Source organism: Ranitomeya variabilis, chromosome 2 (assembly GCF_051348905.1).
Source record: "Ranitomeya variabilis isolate aRanVar5 chromosome 2, aRanVar5.hap1, whole genome shotgun sequence".
Classification (NCBI taxonomy): domain Eukaryota; kingdom Metazoa; phylum Chordata; class Amphibia; order Anura; family Dendrobatidae; genus Ranitomeya; species Ranitomeya variabilis.
Genome location: NC_135233.1, coordinates 1070520131 through 1070545200, shown reverse-complemented (window position 1 = coordinate 1070545200; position 25070 = coordinate 1070520131). Strand labels below are relative to the sequence as shown.

The window sequence follows — 25070 nt, the reverse complement described above, 5'->3', positions numbered from 1 at the left end:
CTGCCTCCTTCCATACATGGAATCCCGGCATCAGTCTGAACTCTTGTAGAAAACAGTTATTCCAGATGGGTGAGAACCTAGTAAGTGCCTTCACTCCCCTAATTCCCTTTACTTTGTCCCAGACCTTATGAATAAGCCTAATAGTGCAGAATTTAGAACCTTTCTCCCGGAAATGTCCACCCTCCAGACCCTCACTCAATGTCTTCAACCCCATCAGTGTCTTCAGGCTACGTGGTGCCCGCTCCCCACAAGACTCCTCACCCCAACCCCTAAGATGCTGACACTGAGATGCCAAAAAGTATAACCAAGGATTAGGGAGCGCCAACCCACCGTCCGTCTTCAGCCTTTGTAAAATTTCCTGTTTAAATCTGGGGCTTTTTCCCCCCCAGATCAACTCTCCAAACAAGGACCTGATCCTACGAAATCTATTCTGCGATATCCAGATAGGGGAATTATGTAACACATAAAGAAGTTGCGGCATCACAATCATCTTTATAAGATTTACCCTACCGATTACCAATAAGTGTAGCTTTTTCCACGCCTGAATTTTAGTGCGTATTTTCCGCAAAAGTGGTGCCAAGTTCAGTTCCTCAAAGCTAGTTAAAGGGAGAGCAATTTGGATCCCCAGATATTTGAATTTATCAACCAACCTCAGCTTTGTAGAAGAATCTCTCATTTCACTATCTCCAAAATCCCCATCTATCAACAACATATTGGATTTGTCCCAATTGATCCTCAGTCCCGAATAACTCCCAAACTCTTCAATGATGGCCTCCGCCCTAACCAGGGTCTCCTCAGAGACCTCCAAAAAAAGTAAAATGTCATCAGCATATAACGCTATTTTTTCCTCTGAGTCCCCGTACATAAAACCTCTCACCTCCCGGGACCCTCTAATTTTGGCAGCTAGGGGCTCCACCGCCAGGGCAAAAAGCAACGGGGACAAAGGACAGCCCTGTCTTGTTCCCCTAGTCAAAGAAAAAGATTCAGAGAGAGCATTATTAACTCTAATTTTAGCCACTGGAGAAGAGTACAACAGCTGCACCCAAGAGATGAATTTAGGTCCGAACCCCAATCGCTCTAGCACCGACCACAGGTACCTCAACTCCACGCAATTAAAAGCCTTATTGGCATCCAAGGATACCACGACCCTTTTACTGACATTGTCGGAAGGAATTTGCAAATTTAAAAACAACCTTCTCAAATTGAGTGCCGTTGACTTGTTGGGCATAAAGCCCGACTGATCTGGGTGAACCAGTTTGTCAATCACCCGAGTCAACCTATTTGCCAATGCTTTTGCCAAGATCTTTATGTCGGCCGTCAGAAGTGATATTGGTCTATAGGATTCTGGTAGCTGTAAGTCCTTGTCGGCTTTAGGGATGACCACCACAATAGCCTCTCTCATTGACAAAGGTAGCTCCCCTCTTTCCAACGAATTATTGAACACCCCCGGAGCCTTTCCCCCAGCGACGCCTGCCAAAGCAGCCCCCAATTCTTCCTCCCCAATCGGCTCCTCCAACAACTCACTTTCCTCTCTGCTCAACCTAGGCAAATCAATCCCCTCCAAGTACCTGGTCATGTCCTCAGACCCCCTCCCCACACTAGAAGTATATAGCTTCCCATAGAATTGTCTAAACCCTTCCAAAATTTGCTCCCCCCGAGTAACCAGAGTACCATCCTCAGTTTTTATGGAGTAGACATGTGAGGAACCCCTCTGTGCGGAAGCCACTACCGAAAGTAAATGTCCCACCTTTTCCCCTTCTGAATAAAAAGTTTATTTTTGAAAAGCCCGCAACTTCTCCGCCTTTCTCAAATATAGCCAATTAACCTTCTGCTGAGCCAGCCTCATACGGCTCTGAGACTCCCTAGTACTATGGGTACCCAGTGCCACCTCCGCTGCTTTCAGTTCCTCCAAGACAGCCTGATCCTGTGCTCTAGTCTTCGTCTTATGTCTTGAGATGTCTCGGAACAAAATTCCCCTTAAATACGCTTTCATAGTATCCCACACTACATGGGGTTCAGCACTACCTTCATTAATCTTAAAAAATTCCTCAATCTCTACCCCCACCCTTTCCATGTCCAAAAGTTGTAGCCAGGAGGGGTGAATTTTCCATCCCATCCTCTCAGATCCCTCCTGATCCGACAACTTCAGAGAAACCTGAACCGGGCTATGATCTGATAAAATCCTAGGACTATATTCCACCCCGCTTAGCAATTCGTTCATCCCCTCGTTACCCAGGGCGATATCAATTCGTGACATAGAGCCATAAGTAGTTGAATAGCAGGAGTAAGAGTATGTATTAACATTGCGAACCCACCATAAGTCAATCCATCCTATTTCTCTAAGATAGTTTCCAAAGGGAGTGTCATTGCCATCTCTGCGCAGCGGTGCGTAATTGCTCTTGTCCCAGTGATCGTCAGCTATATTGTTCACATCTCCCATCACAAGAAGGGGAACCCCATCCCATCCTCTCATAGACTCCAATATCTCCTGAATTTTCTTACTAGAGTATGGCGGGGGTATATATAATGAAACAATGCAGATCAAACGATTAACGATGTTACACACCAAAAAGATATACTGACCGTCCCTATCAATTTTAACCTTAATTTATTCAAATGGGGTATTAGTATGAATTAAAACTGACACCCCTCTTGCATAATTAGAGAAAGTCGAGTGATACGCCATGCGCACCCATCGCTTCTGTAGCATATCAACTTTCCTTCACTAAATGGGTTTCTTGCAAGCATATCACCGAGGGCCTCTGTTTCAGTAGGTACTGAAATATTGCCGCAAGCTTAGTAGCGTCCGCTAACCCCCTGACATTCCAACTTATAATATTAACATCCCCTCCCATATCCCTAAAGAAGCATAATAAGTGAGTGCCGTCTCCCCCAGGTCTCCGCCATTACCCCCCTCCCCCCACCCCCCCCTCAACCAATCCAATCTCCCCCGTCTGAAACTCAATAAAATTCAAATAAAACAAACTTTCTTTCCCTGTATGAGAACTGAGAGCACTTAATAACAACCTAGAACTATGCCCTTCACCGTCCATCTCTCCCCCTCCCACCACGACTAATATGAACTATTCATTGCGCCGCCGAACACAATACTTTGACTTTTAGCTGCATTCTGTATGATAACACTAAGCAGATTCAAAGATCAAGAAGAGGTAAAACCAGTGAACCTACGAATCCTCGGTGTCAGTCTCATTGGTTCCGCTCTGTGCCAATTTTCTTGGCATTAGTATCCAGCCAGTGCGTAGCTTCCTCCGGACTTTGGAAAAAATGAACACGATCCAGCGCCACCACCCTGAGCTTAGCAGGGTAGAGCATTGAATATTTTAAGTCCAGTTCTCGGAGCCACCGCTTGACTTCACCAAACTTCATTCTGAGTTTTTGCACCGATGCAGAGTAGTCAGGATAAATGGAGATCCGATTTCCGTTTATACTTAGGCCATCACTGATCCTAGCCTTCCTTAGTAGGGTTTCTCGATCCCGGTAGTTCAAAATTTTTGCCAGTATAGCACGAGGGGCAGAGCCGGGTGGTAGGGGTCTAGTGGGGACTCTATGAGCCCTCTCCACCGCGAAATGGTTGGTGAGGTCTACGCCACCCACCGACTTTTTAAGCCATGCCTCAATGTATTCAGTGGTATTATTCCCCTCCACCTTCTCCGGCATCCCAATTATTCTTAAATTGTTCCTTCGGGAACGGTTTTCCAGGTCATCTGTTTTAAATTCCAATTCTGCAATACGTTGAATATATTTCTTTTCTCTTTTTAGCAGTTCGTTTGTCTGATCCTCCACACTGCCCACACGTTCTTCCACCACCTCAACTCTTTTCTCCACCTTACGCATAGCAGAGTTAAAGGCCTTCATTTAAACTTTTAAGTCATCCACCCTTATGTTCAGCGCAGCCAGGGCAGATTTGAAGTATATAACAACAGAAAAAATGTCCTGCAATGTTGGTTCCCCCATATTTGCTTGCTCCACACCATCAAAGTCATTAGCCTGCACCGGGCTAGCAGCAGGTGTCATATTGCCAGCACTGTGCACTTCCAGCATCCTCCCTGGGGAACGCTGCTCCTCCACCTCGCTTAGATTGTCCTCCCCTCCTCTCCTCTGCAGGGCTTCCTTCTCTCCAGGCCCCTCAGCGTCCAGCAGCAGGGCACCCCCCTCCTCAGTGCGGGCGAACCGCTCCAGCCTGGCTATTACCTCCAGCGGTATGAAGCGCTGGCTCTGGCTGCGTCCTCCTCTGCCACGGCGCCATCTTGGATTTTCACGCCCGCCGCAGGCGCCGACTGTTTACGGCGTGGCATCGCCGCTAATCACCGGTGTTCTCCTCCGTTCCCTGGGGTCCTGCGGTGCCGCACTGCCCGGTTTTGGCGTTCGGCGGCGCCTTCAAGGGTAAGTATTAAGAGCGGTGCGGGGAGAGAGACCCGACACATGTCCACTCACATAGCTTGCTAGGCCACGCCCCCTTATTTTTGCATTATTAAAGGGAATGTGTCACCAGCTTTTTGCTGCTTAATCTGAGAGAAGCATGATGTAGGGACAGAGAGCCCGAGTCTAGAGATGTGTCACATTAGGCTGTGTTGTAGTTTCAATCAGTGTTTTATCAGCAGGAGATTATCACTGCAGGACTAGGTGTCGCTTGCCTAATCTGTGCAACCACGCCCACACCCATTACTGATTGGCAGCTTACTGACTGTACAAAGGAAGCTGCCAATCAAGGGTGTGGGTGGGGTTATACACAGCTCAGCATTCTGACCACTGCACTATCAACTGCAAAGAAAGCAAAGATTCTATCAAAACTGTACCAAGCAGTCCAGTAAGTGGCATAGTCCTGGAATCAGGCTATCTTGCTCTTTAGTATGCTGCTCTCAGATTAAATGGAAAAAACTTGCTGACAGATTCCCTTTAATAAAGTCTGGCTGTCAGCCAACACCTTATAAGCACTCTGCTTTCCCAAAAGGTTTCTTTCTGCATCAATGGAATTTCCCAATGCCATAAAGTGATGGCACTTTGCAAGGATATGGCAGCAATTTATCATTGGTGAGGTACCAACCTTAGGCAGCCTACCAGTATGTTGTAATCTCTTTGCAGTTTTTAACTTGCACCACGGCCTCAGGCTACCTGTCATGGCATTACCAGGGACAATGGGCAGCTACCCTGTCCATCCAGCTAGAGGAACCCTAGGCTATCCCTGTGCCCTGGATTACTCCTGATGGTGGAGATGCCAGGGTCTCATACCTGGCTAAATTCCTATAATAAAATGTATCTGTTCCCTCCCCCACCCAGGAAGGTATGTGACGGAAATTAATAGGATAATACAAGCCTGAAAGGCAGGGGTAAAAGAAACTACAATCATACAAATACACTCACAAAACAATCAAGTGGGAAACGAGAGGTATAGGTGGGACAAACCAAATGAGAAAGTATAGGGAGAAAAACGCACAAACCAAACCAAACACCAGCTACTAACACTGCAACTCCAAACCAGGTAGTAGTAACTATCACTGGCAAAGAAGGAAGACCACAGCGTCCGGTAACACATATAACAGTGGTAATTAGAACAGGAGGTGGGTTCCTAAACCTGCAGGGAGTAACAAACTCAGAACAGCTGATACAACAAAGACAGAGAAATCCAGGAGTCCAACGAAGCAGTTTAACCCCTTGCAGCAACAGAGCAATGAAAGCCAGAACTACTAATAGGATGGTGAAGCCGTTCTAACTACCGCAGGTATATGTGTTACCGGACGCCATGATATGATCCCACTTTGTCACGGTATCCCCTTGACACTACCCAGCTATGTAGGAATCTTTACAGTGGCAAGTAAGAGGCCGGTTATAGCTCTCTGTACAGATGTCTGGTTTAGAGTGGCACTGTGCAGGGAAAAATTGCCCCTTTCGTCTCATGATTGGTGCAAGTCCAAGAGGTCAGACCCAGCAAGTACCGCGGCCTAATGCTCCTGGTTATCTATTAGTATACTGCACACATGGAGCAGGCTTAGGCGCTAAGTGTATCTGCTGTAATTGGAGTTAGTGCTGATTGAAGCAGTTGAACCCCTTAAATGCAACCATCAACTAACACAGTGGCATTTAAGGCTTTGGAAATGGGAGGGCTCCTTCTGACGCTATCGCGTTACCACCCCCAACAACACAATTGCAGGATTCAGATGACATTAGCATCAGCCAGGTATGTATAACTATGAAGTCAATATCTGACATTGTGCAACTGTCTGAACTAATGAAATACTAATAAAATAGTTATCCCAAACAGTAAACGCTGAAACAAAAGAAAAATCGAAATGACAGAAATATGCTTTTTTCGATTAATATGCCTCCCCCCAAAAAATAAAACAAAAAAGATCAGAAAGAAGTATGGACCCAAAAAGGGCAATGATAAATTCGACAGCTCGCATGACGAAAAAAAAAAACAACTCATATAACGCTATCAACAAAAAAAATATTTTAAATAATCCCTCCCTTGGTTGAAGATAGGAAAGGAAATCCCCGTTATCATGTTGCAACCCCACAGTCAGATATTCACAAAAATTTTCCTTAAACACCATCATAAAATACCTATCAATTTTCAAGAAGTTTGCCATGAAATTTTCAATAATTGGTCTTTAATCTTGTACAGATATGCTAGCTATCTCCGTGTGTCCCTCTTTGTCAAGTTCCGAGGGATTTTTGCTCCAATTACAGTGCCTACAAGTAGTATTCAACCCCCTGCAGATTTAGCAGGTTTAGGGTACCGTCACACAGTACCATTTTAATCGCTACGACGGCACGATCCGTGACGTCGCAGCGATCGTATGATTATCGCTCCAGCGTCGTAGACTGCGGTCACACGTTGCAATCACGGTGCTGGAGCGATGCCGAAGTCCCCGGGTAACCAGGGTAAACATCGGGTAACTAAGCGCAGGGCCGCGCTTAGTAACCCGATGTTTACCCTGGTTACCAGCGTAAACGTAAAAAAAACAAACAGTACATACTTACATTCCGGTGTCTGTCCCCGGCGTTCTGCTTCTCTCCACTGTGTAAGCGCCATAGCCGAAAAGCACAGCGGTGACGTCAGACGTCACCGCTGTGCTCGCTTTCCGGCTGGCAGACGCTCACAGTGCAGAGAAGCTGAGACGCCGGGGACAAACACCGGAATGTAAGTATGCACTGTTTTTTTTTTTTACGTTTACGCTGGTAACCACGGTAAACATCGGGTTACTAAGCGCGGCCCTGCGCTTAGTTACCCGATGTTTACCCTGGTTACAAGCGAACACATCGCTGGATCGCTGTCACACACAACGATCCAGCGATGTCAGCGGGTGATCAAGCGACGAAAGAAAGTTCCATACGATCCGCTACGACGTACGATTCTCAGCAGGATCCCTGATCGCTGCTGCGTGTCAGACACTGCGATATCGTAACGATATCGCTAGAACGTCACGAATCGTACCGTCGTAGCGATCAAAATGGTACTGTGTGACGGTACCCTTACACATTTGGAATTAACTTGGTATTGTGACATTTGGACTGTAGATCAGCCTGGAAGTGTGAAATGCACTGCAGCAAAAAATAATGTTATTTCTTTGTTTATTTTTTTTTTTAATTGGGAAAAGTTTTTTCAGAGGGTCATTTATTATTCAACCCCTCAACCCACCAGAATTCTGTTTGGTTCCCCTAAAGTATTAAGAAGTAGTTCAGGCACAAAGAACAATGAGCTTCACATGTTTGGATTAATTATCTCTTTTTCCAGCCTTTTCTGACTATTTAAGTCTACGTTCACATTTGCGGTCTGCGCCGCAGCGTCGCCGCATGCGTCATGCCCCCCTATATTTAACATGGGGGCGCATGGACATGCATTGCACTTGCGTTTTGCGACGCATGCGTCACTGCGGCGCACGCGTCCGGGCGCAGAGGACGCAGCAAGTTGCATTTTTGCTGCGTCCAAAATCAACCAAAAAAAGGACGCATGCGTCGCAAAACGCAGCGTTGTGCATGCGTTTTGCTGCGTTTTTGTTTGCGTTGCGTCGCCGACGCTGCGGCGCACAACGCAAATGTGAACGTAGCCTAAGACCCTCCCCAAACTTGTGAACAGCACTCAAACATGGTCAACATGGGAAAGACAAAGGAGCATTCCAAGGCCATCAGAGACAAGATCGTGGAGGGTCACAAGGCTGGCAAGGGGTACAAAACCCTTTCCAAGGAGTTGGGCCTACCTGTCTCCACTGTTGGGAGCATCATCCGGAAGTGGAAGGCTTATGGAACTACTGTTAGCCTTCCACGGCCTGGACAGCCTTTGAAAGTTTCCTCCCGTGCCGAGGCCAAGCTTGTCCGAAGAGTCAAGGCTAACCCAAGGACAACAAGGAAGGAGCTCCGGAAAGATCTCATGGCAGTGGGGACATTGGTTTCAGTCAATACCATAAGTAACGTACTCCACCGCAATGGTCTCCGTTCCAGACGAGCCCGTAAGGTACCTTTACTTTCAAAGCGTCATGTCAAGGCTCGTCTACAGTTTGCTCATGATCACTTGGAGGACTCTGAGACTGACTGGTTCAAGGTTCTCTGGTCTGATGAGACCAAGATCGAGATCTTTGGTGCCAACCACACACGTGACATTTGGAGACTGGATGGCACTGCATAGCGATCTGCGCTATTCCCCTGGTGATCGGTGGGGCGGCCATCTTCCTGTGGCCGCGCGTGCGCAGATGGAGCGCTCTGCTACCCGGGGCTTCAGGAAAATGGCCGTGGGATGCCGCGCGTGCGCAGATGGAGATCACGGCGGCCATTTTCCTGAAGCAGAGATGCGAACTCTGCTTCAGGAAAATGGCCGCCGCGATCTCCATCTGCGCACGTGCGGCATCCCGCGGCCATTTTCCTGAAGCCCCGGGCAGCAGAGCGCTCCATCTGCGCACGCGCGGCCACAGGAAGATGGCCGCCCCCACCGATCACCAGGGGAATAGCGCAGATCGCGCTCTTTTCCCTCCCCTGTGCAGTGGAATCTGGACTTGGGCATGCGCAAACCACTACGCCACCAACGGAAAAATAAGCAAGATCTGGGGGAAGACACCACTCCCATCTGACCAGACCAGCCTGATTGACAGGCGAAAACGGCTACTTTGGTAACGTATTTCGGCAGCATAGGTGGGGAATCGGGGTCCACAAAATACACTATTGTAATGCCCAGCTCAGGCCCTATTTAACAGTATTTTTATCTCAGACGGAAAAAACGGGGTGACAGGTTCCCTTTAAGAACATGATCTACATGTATTGCCTTTAACCAAATTATGTACCGTATGTACCCTAGTATTAAATATATTGCCATATGGCTCTATATATTTACATCTTTTTGGCCTATTGGGTTATAGGGTAGATCTATGTGTAAGTCTATACCGATTAAGATTGCGATTCTATATATGGTGTTGTCTCACATGTGGAGTCACAAGAAGCCCACACATTGAGATCACTATTTATTCTTAATTCATTACTCTTGGTGCCCTAATTACTACTTGGACATTATTACAAGGGGTTTCCTGCGATACACATACACATTTAGTTTGGCACTAAGTTCTACTTACTCATGGACTTGATTGAAGTTGATTATTTTGCTCCTTTCTACCCTTAATCAGTGAAACTACAATTATACATGCTTTGGTTGGCTTCGTCTTAGAGGCCGAGGTGTCAGACTGCACCGCTGGAAGTTTATCCCCTCACATTAAAGGAGTTTTGGTTTGTCCATCTCTACTGATCAACCAATTAAGGTGAAGAGATCACAATATGAAAAATGTAATCAGTAAAGTCAAATGACTACCTAAATGGAAACTTCAACAGTAATCACAAAATAATTAATTTTGGACCCATCCAATGAAGAAAAATCCAGAATAGTTAAAGGGGTTGTCCACTACTCGAACAACCCCTTCTTAAACTAGATGTTCGGCCCCGATAAAAATAATAAAGCCTGTACTCACCTCCCATGCAGGCCGCCGCGTTAGGAGAAACAGCCGCACTCATAGATGAATGCAAAATGTGCAAAGTTTTATTTACAGTGGTCACCATGTAACAAAAATAGATGATTCTGAAGATAGCAGAAAGCCAGCAAGGTTTCGACACAATCCTGAGTCTTTTTCAAGCATTGCTATTGTGGTATGCAACCAAGGGTAAGTGCTGGGGAATTCCTTCAATGCTTTTGGATCATGCGGCTTGTTGCCAGGAGGTTGGATAGAGGTTCCCCGTAGTGAGCTTCGTTGTGCACCACCAACAAGCACTGCAGCTGTGTTGTTCAGTGTATGGGGAAAAAAATGTGCCAGTATATTTAGAGCTGGACCCGAATAACCTCCACTTAGATTACTTATGCTCTGCGGACGTAAAAAGTTTACCACCGGTAAATAGCAGCCCGCAGGTGCCCAGAAAAGGCACATCTATTAGATGCACCAATTCTGGCGCATTTGCCAATTTTCCCAGCTCTTCTCACTTTCCCTATGGTGGTGGCAAGTGGGGTTCATATTTTTGGGGTTGATGTCACCTGTGTGTTTTCTTGTGACATAGCCCACGGCTTAGTAATGCCTATAAGACACCCATTCATTACTAATCTTATAGTTGCATTGTAAGTAATCTCACAGCCAGAATAAAGTCCTATATTTGTGTATACTCATCTAACGTCCATTCCACCGAAGCCATGGTCTTCTGTAAAAAAACAAAAGTGAAAAACAACCACGTCCCTTGCCTGGAGTAAAAAGTAGAAAATTCCAAATTTATTGTGAATAAAGCAGCAAAGTCCAGTCAGATAAAATCACATCATTGTGAGTAACAGGCAACGTGTTTTGAACAGTAACTTGTTCTTTCTCAAGAAATGATGTGATTTTATCTGACTGGACTGTTTTATTCACAATAAATTTGGAATTTTTGGAAGCCGGAATTTTCTACTTTTTATTCTTTTTTTTTTTACGTGATGACTACATGGTTTCCGTGCTTCCCCACAACATATGCCTAACAGGTGAGCTGTTTTTCCTACTCCTGTATATCCCTTGCCTGTCTGTTGTAATGCCCCATGCCATAATCCATGTCTGGGATAAATAGTTTTCAACCTGCATGGTTCCAAAATGCGACTGTCCAGGCTGAAAATCTTTGGAGAATGAGCTGCTGCGAGCTCAGTCTCAGTGACTAGAGTGACGTCATCGAGGTTACCGCAGGTCACTGAGGCGGCTGTGATTCCTCCCGGGTTCCTGAACTGTGGTGACCTCGGTGAGATCACCGCTAGCACAGTGAGAAAAAGTCTCACGGTGCAGTCATGAGTGCACCACAATTCACCGTGAGATTCTTCTCACCACTGCTCCATGAATGTGTGTGTTTTTCTCCTGTGGATTTTTGCATTTTTATGCAAGTTGGGGCATGGCCTCTCTTCCTTGAGATGAATATTTTATTTAAAAAGAATCACAAGGCTGAGTTGCTCAGAGTTCGGGACCCAGACCTTTGTCTGCTCCTAGTCACACTGAGGTCACATCTAACACATTGTAAGGTTTAAATATTAGAAAATCTCTAGCGTGGTCACCTTGTCACTGGAATGTCAGTGGTCGGCAACCGAACAAGAAGCTGCCAGAAGCGGATCTTGATGATTTGCCCAAGAACATTCCCCAGACAACCATTAACAACTTCAGTGATAGCATCTGTGACTAAGTGCGGGGATTTCTGCACGTGGTGCTCACACTCCATACTGAGTAAATCGAGATATTTTGAAAGTTTTGCTTTAATTTTTTCTTCATTACGACATCAGTAATATGTCTATCCATCCTGTAACTCATTATTCCACGATTTTTCCTTCTTAGTGTTATAATTTCAATATTGAGTAGGCTTATTTAATGTAAACTGAAGAGCGAGTTTTAAGAAATTGGTTGCTCTACGTGGGTCACTATGGCTTGTCGGCATAAATTTTGGTTGAGCGATGGCTCAATCAGTGGAGGAGGTATAAAAGATGACACGACCGATCCGGCACAACGTGTGACTTCATATTCTTTTTGGACGTTGCCGAGCTTTCGGAAACATTCCTTACATTGACTTCTGTATAAACGTCTCAAAAAATAGCCAAGAAAGTAGCAAAGAACTTTTAACTAAATGACGATTGGCACCAAAAATACACAAACTATATCCTGCTTTAATTAAAGAGTCTGCAATTTGCTGGCTCCTAAATGAGCCATTGTACGAAGCATTAAGGCACTAAACCCTACATTTACTAGATTTATACTAATGCAACATCCAAGTGTTGGAAGTACAGTGGAAATCACTTAAAGGATTAGCTGCTAAGGTAATAAAATATATAAAAAAATGCATGAAATTGCGAAAGCCAAGGCTGACGATAAAATACGGGCTGCAAAATACCGCTAACCCAAAATAGAAAATAATCACACACACACACACATACCGTTTTTATACATCGTTAAAGTCCAACACTTAAAGACCTGAAGGTCCAGAATAGTGTAATGGCTGCATATGAGGAGGGTCGTTGTGGCCAACGTAACGTACAACCCAACAAACTGTTGAGAATACAAAGAAAAAAATATTTGTCCAAAAGGTTTTGTACTTTTGACTCCGGTCAACTATATTCTTGTTTGTCGACAGATTTCACAACCCAAGCTACACATATTAAAAGAAAAATCTCTCTGACCTGATGCGGCCGGAGTACTTACTTTGAAAATCTTGGTCAGAACGGCCAGAATTTTTTTTTTTTTTTTTTTAAATGTTTTCATGTTAAAATGCTCATCTGAATTACAAGAGGGGAAATATTTCAAAGGAGATCTATAAAATTAGCATATGCCCTGTATAAGTAAAAATATTAAAAATATTAAGTTAAAACAAAAAAAAAGTTTAACTTTTTTTTTTTTTTTCCCTCTCAGGAATATTACCAATCGGCCATCCCCATTTGTAGTTTTTTTCCTTCACATCAATATTTTTGGGAGAAAATCCTACATTGGTGAATTTGATACAGCAACGCCTATCGTTTTACCATTAGTATTAGAGATATCATCCGCTCCACAAGATTTCTGAATTTACTTTGTTATCTCAAAACTTATTCTACAAGTTCTCTTCTCCTCTTTCTGTTCTCCACGCTTAGTGTGGCACACACAGACACACAATGCAAAGATTGAGTCAACTTCTCCCCTTTTTATCTGGTTTCAAGTGTGATTTTCATATTTCCCACACCTGTTACTTGCCACATGTGAGTTTGTACGAGCATCACATGCTTGAAACAATGGTGTTTACCCCCAATTTTGGAAAGGTGCCAACAATTCTGTCCAGCCCATTTTTGGGGTTTTGTGTAAAGTGATGTCCAATTTGCCTTTTTTTTGTCTTTTTTGTGTTGTTCCAATACACACAAAGGAAATAAACATGTGTAAAACAAAAGGTGTAATGGAAATAATTTTCTGGGAGAAATACTTCATTTTCTGCAACAATTTCAAGGGTATCAACACTTTTAGACCACGATCGTATTATGTTTATATAAATATATATATATACGCACACATCTATCTATACATACACATTATGTAATAAATAAATAATATATATTATATAATATATATATTATTCAGATCGCAAAGTAACACCACTATGAAATTTTTACCGCACAGTGAACAATGTAAAACCAGAACCAATAAATGATGAATTGTGTTTTTCATCCATTCCACCTCACAAAATTTTTTCCCATATTTTTCAGTCTACCATGTAAATATTTTTGGGCTATATGAATTAACAGAGAATATTGAAGGCTTCGAGAAAAAATCATTTTACATTTTTGTAGCATTATTGTAGAGTATGAAAAGAAATTGGTTTAGACAAAAAGTTAGAAAGAGTTGCCAATTTTTTAAAGTCCTGGGGCGAGCTGGTCCTTAGGATTTCTGCACATTTGGTCTCATGGACACAGCGTCGCGGTATTATATGATGGTGAGCGCTCCTCGTACACATGGCTGATGCACAATACTTTGTAAGTGAAACCATACCACAACAAAACACATCCCGTCGGAGTCGCGCTGACGTCAGAACTATGTGTTTATCATCTGTTCTGAACGTCCAGTTATGGTTTTTGGCCCCGGGGCGAAATGGAACGCTAAGTATCTGCAATCGTCCAAAACCGAGATTACCGCACTCTTTCAAGGTAATTGATATGTAAAAGAAGAGTAATGATTTAACCATATTCCTGGGTTGTAAAACACTTTGGCATTTTTTTTTTTTAGTTCTGAAAATAGATTGAAGACCAGACGGAATCTAGAGAAACATCGTAAAAAAACAAAAGCTGCAGCGCACAAGACGGGCGGTATTAAAAGTTTGGCGCTTTTTTTTTTTCAGGGACTAGAGATATTTTGACAAGGGTGAAAACAGGTTAAAAAATGAAAAGTTATACTCATCCTCACCAGCATACGACCCTCCCCCGTTAGCGGTCCAACGATACACTCTACATCCTGGTTCAGTCTCAACATCCCGGAAATGGATGGAAATGCCCGTTCATTAAATTACAGGGGTAGCCTACCTCGCAGTAGGCTGAGCGGGCCTTACAGTGCATTCAGCCCGGACCAGATTGTAGGAACCATAAAAAACCCTCTAAGTCTCATAACGGGAGTTACAGGCAACCAATGAGGCGGAAGGGGGGGGTCATTTACTTTTTATTTTCTTCTTAAATCTGTCTAAGGCACAAAAGTAATTTTTATCCCCTTGAAGCCTCCTTTACCTTCTTAAGGCTGCATGACGTCTATATCCATTAACACGTGGTGGATATGTAGGTCATACTGATCGTATGGTGAAGCTTTCGTACTGATACGACCTGCTGCAGGAGCCCGACAAATACGCCCAACCGGGCACCTTCTAGAACTGTTAGGATCGGTGTTCTCGACGATTCTAGCAGTTTAACTCTTCGTGTGATGCTGTTAAAAATGACAGTGTAAAATCAAGAATTTGACAGAGGGAGAACGCTCCATCTGTCAGCCCATTGGCAACCCTGCAGCGGTGCCTACAAGATGTCATTGCGAACAGTGGGATGGAGAATGGACTCTTAGTCTGCCATACACTACAGCCGTCAGTGGCTACCGGTCAGCTGTCAGTCAAACACTGCCCTGCACTACACCAGTAATGTACTGCATTACCTATACGGTCAGAAGATCGCATGTTCAGGTTTCCTTGGAAGAATAATAAATATCATAAAAAATATATATTTTTAAGGGTTTAAAAAATGGAAAGTAAAGACGCCGTTCCCAAATACCCAGTTTTCCAAATAAAAAAAAAAAATAATAATTTCACATAGAAAAAGAAATATCCCGTAAAACACCAAACACATATAAAACTATATAATTATTAATCTTGCATAATGACGGGCATAAAAAAAACAACAGTGCCATAATAGATGTCTTATTTCATTCCCCATCGCAAAATAATAAAAAAAAAAAAGTGATAAAAAAATTGGACACATCCAAAAATGGTAATATAAACTCTACAGTTTATTATGCGCAATAAGGGATGGAGGGAAGTAGGAAGGGAAGGAGGGAGCAAGGGAAGGAAGGAGAGAGGAAGGGAAGGAGCCAGGGAAGGAAGGAGAGAGGTAGGGAAGGAGCAAGGGAAGGAGCAAGGGAAGGAAGGAGAGAGGAAGGGAAGGAGCAAGGGAAGGAAGGAGAGAGGTAGGGAAGGAGCAAGGGAAGGAGGGAAGGAGCGAGGGAAGGAAGGAGAGAGGGAGGGAGGGAAGGAGGCAGCAAGAGAAGAAGGGAGGGAAGGAGAGAGGGAGGGAAGGAGCAAGGGAAGGAAGGAGAGAGGTAGGGAAGGAGCAAGGGAAGGAAGGAGAGAGGTAGGGAAGGAGCAAGGGAAGGAGGGAAGGAGCGAGGGAAGGAAGGAGAGAGGGAGGGAGGGAAGGAGGCAGCAAGAGAAGAAGGGAGGGAAGGAGAGAGGGAGGGAAGGAGCAAGGGAAGGAAGGAGAGAGGTAGGGAAGGAGCAAGGGAAGGAAGGAGAGAGGTAGGGAAGGAGCAAGGGAAGGAGGGAAGGAGCGAGGGAAGGAAGGAGAGAGGGAGGGAGGGAAGGAGGCAGCAAGAGAAGAAGGGAGGGAAGGAGAGAGGGAGGGAAGGAGCAAGGGAAGGAAGGAGAGAGGTAGGGAAGGAGCAAGGGAAGGAAGGAGAGAGGTAGGGAAGGAGCAAGGGAAGGAGGGAAGGAGCGAGGGAAGGAAGGAGAGAGGGAGGGAGGGAAGGAGGCAGCAAGAGAAGTAGGGAGGGAAGGAGAGAGGGAGGGAAGGAGCAAGGGAAGGAAGGAGAGGTAGGGAAGGAGCAAGGGAAGGAGGGAAGGAAGGAGAGAGGGAGGGAGGGAAGGAGGCAGCAAGAGAAGAAGGGAGGGAAGGAGAGAGGGAGGGAAGGAAGGAGGGAGCGAGGGAAGGAGGGAGTGAGGGAAGGAGGGAGGGAAGTAGAGAGGGAAGGAGGGAGGGAGGGAAGGAGAGAGGAAGGGAGGGAGGGAAGGAGAGAGGGAAGGAGGGAGGTAGGGAGGGAAGGAGGGAGGGAAGGAGGGAGGGAAGGAAGGAGGGAGGGAAGGAGGGAGGGAGAGAAAGAGAGAGGTAGGGAGGGAAGGAGAGAGCAAGGGAAGGAGGGAGGGAAGGAAGTAGAGAGGGATGTAATCCATCTCATAGTCCATCCTTCTAGAAGAAGGTTTACACTTGACAGGAAATGAATAGTAAGTTTAACATAGAAGCAAGGCCTGGCAAGAGGGCAGCACGGGAAATGGGACAGGTAAGGCTGGTTTCACATTTGCGGTCGGTAGGGCTGCGAACTTCCTCCCTTCTTCCTCCCTGAAGCCCCCCTATGGTCCACCTACTTTTGTATGCATCCTGCGTTTAACATTGGGTACGCAGGGACATGCGTTGAATGCGGATGCGTCCGCATGCGGCAATTTGAGGTGTGCGGCCATTTGCAGCCCTACCGATCGCAAATGTGAAAGCAGCTTAAGTATCTCTCACCTATGCTGGAGGGCACACTCTTTATCAAGGGTAGAGTGTAAAATATTTATGGATTTTTACCTCCAGGGAGCACAGTGTGTGGCACTATTGAATGAGGCAAAATATGTTGTTGTTTTTTTGCTTTGTTTTTTTAGAAGATGCATTGAGTGGAACAATTATCATAGAACTTTGGAGTCAAATTATATTGAGTTGACACAGTGAGGAACAGTTTTTGTTTACAGGAGGCACAGCGTATGGCAGTTACCGTATTTCAGGGGGCACAGTGTATGGCAGTTATTTCAGGGGGCACAGTGTATGGCAGTTATTTCAGGGGGCACAGTGTATGGCGGTTATTTCAGGGGGCACAGTGTATGGCGGTTATTTCAGGGGGCACAGTGTATGGCGGTTTTCATTTCAGGGGGCACAGTGTATGGCGGTTATTTCAGGGGGCAGAGTGTATGGCAGTTTTCAATCCAGGGGACACAGTGTATCAAAGTATTTTTTTCAAAGGGCACATTGTATGGCTGTGTTCTTTTCAGAAGACACATTATATGGCAGTTTTCATTTCAGTGGAGACAGTGTATGGAAGTTTTGATTTTATCAGTTATTTTGCACAGTTTGCTTTCCTGCATACTCAATAGGAAAAATTAGGTTACAAAAAATGTTGAATCTCACTCCTGAATAGAATGTGAGACGGCATCAAAGGAAACCTTACCTCCATCCGTTCCTGCTTAACTTCATCAACCTCATCGTCTTCCATCAGGGCTAGGAGCTCTCCGGTCTGGTCAATGGAGTTCAGGAAGTCCTGGGCTAGCTTCTGCCGCTTGTTTGCATTATTGTTAGCGGACAGCTTCTCTACACAACCACAGAGAGAAAGACACAGGTTATTCTTCAAGTGATACCGGAACGGCTGTAAAAAGAAGCGAGGGGAGAGTGGGCATTTGTAGTGGATCAGGCCTTGTGTGGAAACATCTAGACCCGGCTCTGGGGAGATTTGGGTTGTAGCCCTCCACTAATATTTTACGACTTAAGCCTCATTTAGACGTCCATGTATCATGATTCAAGCACGGACCGCGAATCACAAACTGGCCAAACTCAACGGCCTCGTACATGCGGTCTAATTCTGGTCAGGAGACTCGCGGACAGTCCTCGTCAGCACTCGGATCATAATGCACGGATGTCTAAAGTTGGCCGCTCAGACAGTTCTTGTCATCTAAGATTAAATATACCACAAAAGTCTAAATTGCGCTACCTATCATACCTAAAGGTGTATTCTAAACCACCGATCCTGTATCAACAGTCTTAATGGATGAACCTCTTCGATCTAGAATTTATCACTCAACCATTGGATGTGTCCACTCTTAACGCTCCATGAATTTAGTTGAGGACCCCGATTTCTCTCAAACCATAATTAATATATTATCAACACCCTGAACAGGCTGCAATTCCCTTCACAACCACTGGATGGCCACATCTAGATACATATCAGAAACATCTCCTGGCAGAGTGTCACCAAATCGTGTCTTTTTAAAAGTTGGTCATCTCAAGTGAAAATGAAAAGGTAAGGAAGGACACATCTGTATAGGTGATGAATGCTATCTTTTTAAACCCCTTAATGACCCCAGCTTTTTTCGGTTTTCCGTGTTCGTTTTTTGCTCCCCTTCCTCCCAGAGCCATAACATTTTTATTTTTCAGTCAATTTGGCCATGTGAGGGCTTATTTTTTGAAGGACGAATTGTACTTTTAAACAACATTATTGGTTTTAGCATGTCGTGTACTAGAAAACTGAAAAAAAAATCCAAGTGCGGTGAAATTGCAAAAAAAGTGCAATCTCACACTTGTTTTTTGTTTGGCTTTATGCACACGTTGCGGATTAGGCTTAGGAATTTCAGGTGCAGATTTGACGCATTTTTTGTGAGGATTTTGTGCGGATTTACTGCATTTTTTAACCCTGCAGATTTCTATAATGGAATGGGGACAAAAAAGCTGCAGATCTGCAAAAAAGAAGTGACATGTTACTTCTTTTAATCCGCAGTGTTTCCACACGGAATTTTCCGCACCATATTTTCCGCACCACTAGCACATCATTTTTTTTTTACCATTGATTTACATTGTACTGTAAATCACTTGCGGATCCGCAGGAAATCCGCAACATGTGCACATACCCTAAATGCTAAAACTGACCTGCCACTATGATTCTCCATGTCATTACGAGTTCATAAACACTAAACATGTCTACGTTCTTTTTTATCTAAGTGGTAAAAAAAAATTCCAAACTTTGCTAAAAAACAACAACAAAAAAATTGTGACATTTTCTGATACCCGTAGCGTTTCCAGTTTTCAGGATCTGGGGTCATGTGAGGGCTTATTTTTTGCGTGACGTTTTCAATGATACCATTTTGATGCAGATACGTTCTTTTGATTGCCCGTTATTGCATTTTAACCCCTTCATGACCCAGCCTATTTTGGCCTTAATGACCTGGCCGTTTATTGCAATTCTGACCAGTGTCCCTTTATGAGGTAATAACTCAGGAACGCTTCAACGGATCCTAGCGATTCTGAGATTGTTTTTTCGTGACATATTGGGCTTCATGATAGTGGTAAATTTAGGTCGATAATTTCTGAGTTTATTTGTGAAAAAAACGGAAATTTGGCGAAAATTTTGAAAATTTCGCAATTTTCACATTTTGAATTTTTATTCTGTTAAACCAGAGAGTTATGTGACACAAAATAGTTAATAAATAACATTTCCCACATGTCTACTTTACATCAGCACAATTTTGGAAACAAATTTTTTTTTTGCTAGGAAGTTATAAGGGTTAAAATTTGACCAGTGATTTCTCATTTTTACAACAAAATTTACAAAACCATTTTTTTTAGGGACCACTTCACATTTGAAGTCATTTTGAGGGATCTATATGGCTGAAAATACCCAAAAGTGACACCATTCTAAAAACTGCACCCCTCAAGGTGCTCAAAACCACATTCAAGAAGTTTATTAACCCTTCAGGTGTTTCACAACAGCAGAAGCAACATGGAAGGAAAAAGTGAACATTTAACTTTTTAGTCACAAAAATGATCTTTTAGCAACAATTTTTTTATTTTCCCAAGGGTAAAAGGAGAAACTGGACCACGAACATTGTTGTCCAATTTGTCCTGAGTACGCTGATACCTCATATGTGGGGGTAAACCACTGTTTGGGCGCACGGCAGGGCTCGGAAGGGAAGGAGCGCCATTTGACTTTTTCAATGAAAAATTGGCTCCAATCTTTAGCGGACACCATGTCGCGTTTGGAGAGCCCCGTGTGCCTAAACATTGGAGCTCCCCCACAAGTGACCCCATTTTGGAAACTAGACCCCCCCAAGGAACTTATCTAGAAGCATAGTGAGCACTTTAAACCCCCAAGTGCTTCACAAATTGATCCGTAAAAATGAAAAAGTACTTTTTTTTCACAAAAAAATTATTTTAGCCTCAATTTTTTCATTTTCACATGGGCAACAGGATAAAATGGATCCTAAATTTTGTTGGACAATTTCTCCTGAGTACACCGATACCTCACATGTGGGGGTAAACCACTATTTGGGCACATGGTAAGGCTCGGAAGGGAAGGAGCACCATTTGACTTTTTGAATGAAAAATTATCTCCATCGTTAGCGGACACCATGTCGCGTTTGGAATGCCCCTGTGTGCCTAAACATTGGAGCTCCTCCACAAGTGACCCCATTTTGGAAACTAGACCCCCCAAGGAACTTATCTAGAGGCATAGTGAGCACTTTAAACCCCCAGGTGCTTCACAAATTGATCCGCAAAAATGAAAAAGTACTTTTTTTTCACACAAAATTTCTTTTAGCCTCAATTCTTTCATTTTCACATGGGCAAAAGGATAAAATGGATCCTAAAATTTGTTGGGCAATTTCTCCTGAGTACGCCGATACCTCATATGTGGGGGTAAACCACTGTTTGGGTGCACGGCAAGGCTCGGAAGGGGAGGCGTGCCATTTGACTTTTTGAATGGAAAATTAGCTCCAATCGTTAGCGGACACCATGTCGCGTTTGGAGAGCCCCTGTGTGCCTAAACATTGGAGATCCTCTACAAGTGACCCCATTTTGGAAACTAGACCCCCCAAGGAACTTATCTAGATGCATAGTGAGCACTTATAACCCCCAGGTGCTTCACAGAAGTTTATAACGCAGAGCCGTGAAAATAAAAAATAATTTTTCTTTCCTCAAAAATGATTTTTAGCCCAGAATTTTTTATTTTCCCAAGGGTAATAGGAGAAATTGGACCCCAAATGTTATTGTCCAGTTTGTCCTGAGTACGATGATACACCATATGTGGGGGTAAACCACTGTTTGGGCGCACGGCAGGGCTCGGAAGGGAAGGCACGCCATTTGGCTTTTTGAATGGAAAATTAGCTCCAATCATTAGCGGACACCATGTCGCGTTTGGAGAGCCCCTGTGTGCCTAAACATTGGAGCTCCCGCACAAGTGACCCCATTTTGGAAACTAGACCTCCCAAGGAACTAATCTAGATGTGTGGTGAGCACTTTGAACCCCCAAGTGCTTCACAGAAGTTTATAACGCAGAGCCATGAAAATAAAAAATAATTTTTCTTTTCTCAAAAATGATTTTTTAGCCCACAATTTTTTATTTTCCCAAGGGTAACAGGAGAAATTGGACCCCAAAAGTTGTTGTCCAGTTTCTCCTGAGTACGCTGATACCCCATATGTGGGGGTAAACCACTGTTTTGGCACACGTCGGGGTTCGGAAGGGAAGTAGTGACGTTTTGAAATGCAGACTTTGATGGAATGCTCTGCGGGCGTCAGGTTGCTTTTGCAGAGCCCCTGATGTGCCTAAACAGTAGGAACTCCCCACAAGTGACTCCATTTTGGAAACTAGACCCCCAAGGGAACTTATCTAGATGTGTGGTGAGCACTTTGAACCCCCAAGTGCTTCATAGAAGTTTATAACGCAGAGCCGTGAAAATAATAAATGTGTTTCCTTTCCTCAAAAATATTTTTTTTAGCCCAGAATTTTTTATTTTTGCAAGAGTAACAGGAGAAATTGGACCCAAAAGTTGTTGTCCAGTTTCTCCTGAGTACGCTGATACCCTATATATGGGGGTAAACCACTGTTTGGGCACATGCCGGGGCTCGGAAGGGAAGTAGTGACGTTTTGGAATGCAGACTTTGATGGAATGGTCTGCGGGCATCATGTTACGTTTGTTTGCAGAGCCCCTGATATGCCTAAACAGTAGAAACCCCCCACAAGTGACCCCATTTTGGAAACTAGACCCCCCAAGGAACTTATCTAGATGTGTGGTGAGCACGTTCAACCCCCAAGTGCTTCACAGAAGTTTACAACGCAGAACCGTGAAAATAAAAAATCATTTTTCTTTCCTCAAAAAAGATGTTTTAGCAAGCAATTTTTTATTTTCACAAGGGTAACAGGAGAAATTGGGCCCCAATATTTGTTGCCCAGTTTGTTGTGAGTGTGCTGGTACCCCATATGTGGGGGTAAACCACTATTTGTGCACACGTCAGGGTTCGGAAGGGAAGTAGTGACATTTGAAATGCAGACTTTGATGGAATGGTCTGCGGGCATCACGTTGCATTTGCAGAGCCCCTGATGTGCCTAAATAGTAGAAACACCCCACAAGTGACCCCATTTTGGAAACTAGACCCCCGAAGGAACTTATCTAGATGTGTGGTGAGCACTTTCAACCCCCAAGTGCTTCACAGAAGTTAATAACGCAGAGCCGTGAAAATAAAAAATAATTGTTCTTTCCTCAAAAATTATGTTTTAGCAAGTAATTTTTTATTTTTGCAAGGGTAACAGGAGAAATTGGACCCCAACAGTTGTTGCCCAGTTTGTCCTGAGTACGCTGGTACCCCAAATGTGGGGGTACACCACTGTTAGGGCGCACGTCGGGGCTTGGAAGGGAGGGAGCACCATTTGACTTTTTGAACGCAAGATTGGCTGGAATCAATGGTGGCGCCATGTTGCATTTGGAGACCCCTGATGTGCCTAAACAGTGGAAACCCCTCAATTCTAACTTCAACACTAACCCCAACACACCCCTAATCCTAATCCCAACTGTAGCCATAACCCTAATCACAACCCTAACCCCAACACACCCCTAACCACAACCCTAACCCCAACACACCCGTAACCCTAATTCCAACCCTAACCCTAATCCTAACCCTAATCCCAACTCTAACCCTAATCCCAACCCTAACCACAACTGTAACCCCAACAAACCCCTAACCCTATCCGTAACCCTAACCACAAACCTAATCTTAACCCTATTTCCAACCCTAGCCCTAATTCCAACCCTAACTCTAATTCCAACCCTAACCCTAAGGCTATGTGCCCACGTTGCGGATTCGTGTGAGATTTTTCCGCACAATTTTTGAAAAATCTGCAGGTAAAAGGCACTGCGTTTTACCTGCGGATTTACAGCAGATTTCCAGTGTTTTTTTGTGCGGATTTCACCTGCGGATTCCTATTGAGGAACAGGTGTAAAACGCTGCGGAATCCGCACAAAGAATTGACATGCTGCGGAAAATACAATGCAGCGTTTCTGCATGGAATTTTCCGCACCATGGGCACAGCGGATTTGGTTTTCCATAGGTGTACATGGTACTGTAAACCTGATGGAAAACTGCTACGAATTAGCAGCGGCCAATCCGCTGCGAACCCGCGGCCAATCCGCTGCGGATCCGCGGCCAATCCGCTGCGGATCCGCGGCCAATCCGCTGCGGATCCGCGGCCAATCCGCTGCGGATCCGCGGCCAATCCGCTGCGGATCCGCAGCCAAATCCGCACTGAGTGCACATGCCATAACCCTAACCCTACCCCTAACCCTAACCCTACCCGTAACCCTAACCCTACCCCTACCCCTAACCCTACCCCTAGTTCTAACCCTAGTTCTAACCCTAACCCTAGTGGAAAAAGAAAAAAAATATATTTTCTTTATTTTATTATTGTCCCTACCTATGGGGGTGATAAAGGGGGGGGGGTTATTTATTATTTTTTTTATTTTGATCGCTGTGATAGAACCTACCACAGCGATCAAAATGTACTTTGTAATGAATCTGCCGGCCGGCAGATTCGGCGGGCGCACTGAGCATGCGCCCGCCATTTTGGAAGATGGCGGCGCCCATGGAGGAGGCGGACAGGCACCGGGAGCCTCGGTAAGTATAAGGGGGGGAGATCGGGGCACGGGGGGGGGGCGTCGGAGCACGGGGGGGGTGACATAGGAGCACGGGGGGAGCGGACAGGAGGACGGGGGAGCGGAGCACAGGACGGAGGGGACTACGGGACAGATCGGTGGCTTGGGGGGGCGATCGGTGGGGTGGGGGGAGGTCACTTCAGTATTTCCAGCCATGGCCGATGATATTGTAGCATCGGCCATGGCTGGATTGTAATATTTCACCAGTTTTTTAGGTGAAATATTACAAATCGCTCTGATTGGCAGTTTCACTTTCAACAGCCAATCAGAGCGATCGTAGCCACGGGGGGGGTGAAGCCACCCCCCCCTGGGCTGAAGTACCACTTCCCCTGTCTCTGCAGATCGGGTGAAATCGGAGTTAACCCTTTCACCCGCTCTGCAGCGACGCGATCATTCCATGACGCCACATAGGCGTCATGGGTCGGATTGGCACCGACTTTCATGACGCCTACGTGGCGTCAAAGGTCGGGAAGGGGTTAATGCAATGTCGCGGCGACCAAAAAAACATAATTCTGGCGTTTTTAATTTTTTTCTCACTACGCCGTTTAGTGATCAGGTTAATTCTTTTTTTTATTGATAGATCGGGCGATTCTGAAAGCGGCGATACCAAATATGTGTAAGTTTCTTTTTTTTTCTTGTTTTATTGTGAATGGGGCGAAAGGGGGAGTGAACTTTTATATTATTTTTTGTTTTTAAACATTTTTTTTTTTACTTTTGGCATGCTTCAATAGCCTCCATTGGTAGGCTAGAAGCTGGCATAGCCTGGCCGGCTCTGCTACATAGTGGCGATGCTCAGATCACCCCTATGTAGCAGAATTACTGCATTGCTATGAGCGCCGACCACAGGGTGGCGCTCACAGCAATCCGGCATTATCAACCAGCAGTCT

At 44.8% G+C, this 25070-nt stretch overlaps 1 protein-coding gene across 2 annotated transcripts in view; it reads right to left on the bottom strand.

The window, feature by feature from the left end:
• SUPT3H (SPT3 homolog, SAGA and STAGA complex component) overlaps positions 1-25070 on the bottom strand; it is a 576749-nt gene that overhangs the window by 146399 nt on the left and 405280 nt on the right. For both annotated transcript variants that reach the window (XM_077291574.1, XM_077291575.1), the window contains one exon: positions 17664-17803. In XM_077291574.1, the coding sequence (XP_077147689.1) occupies positions 17664-17803 (140 nt within the window). The remainder of the gene's footprint in view (positions 1-17663; positions 17804-25070) is intronic.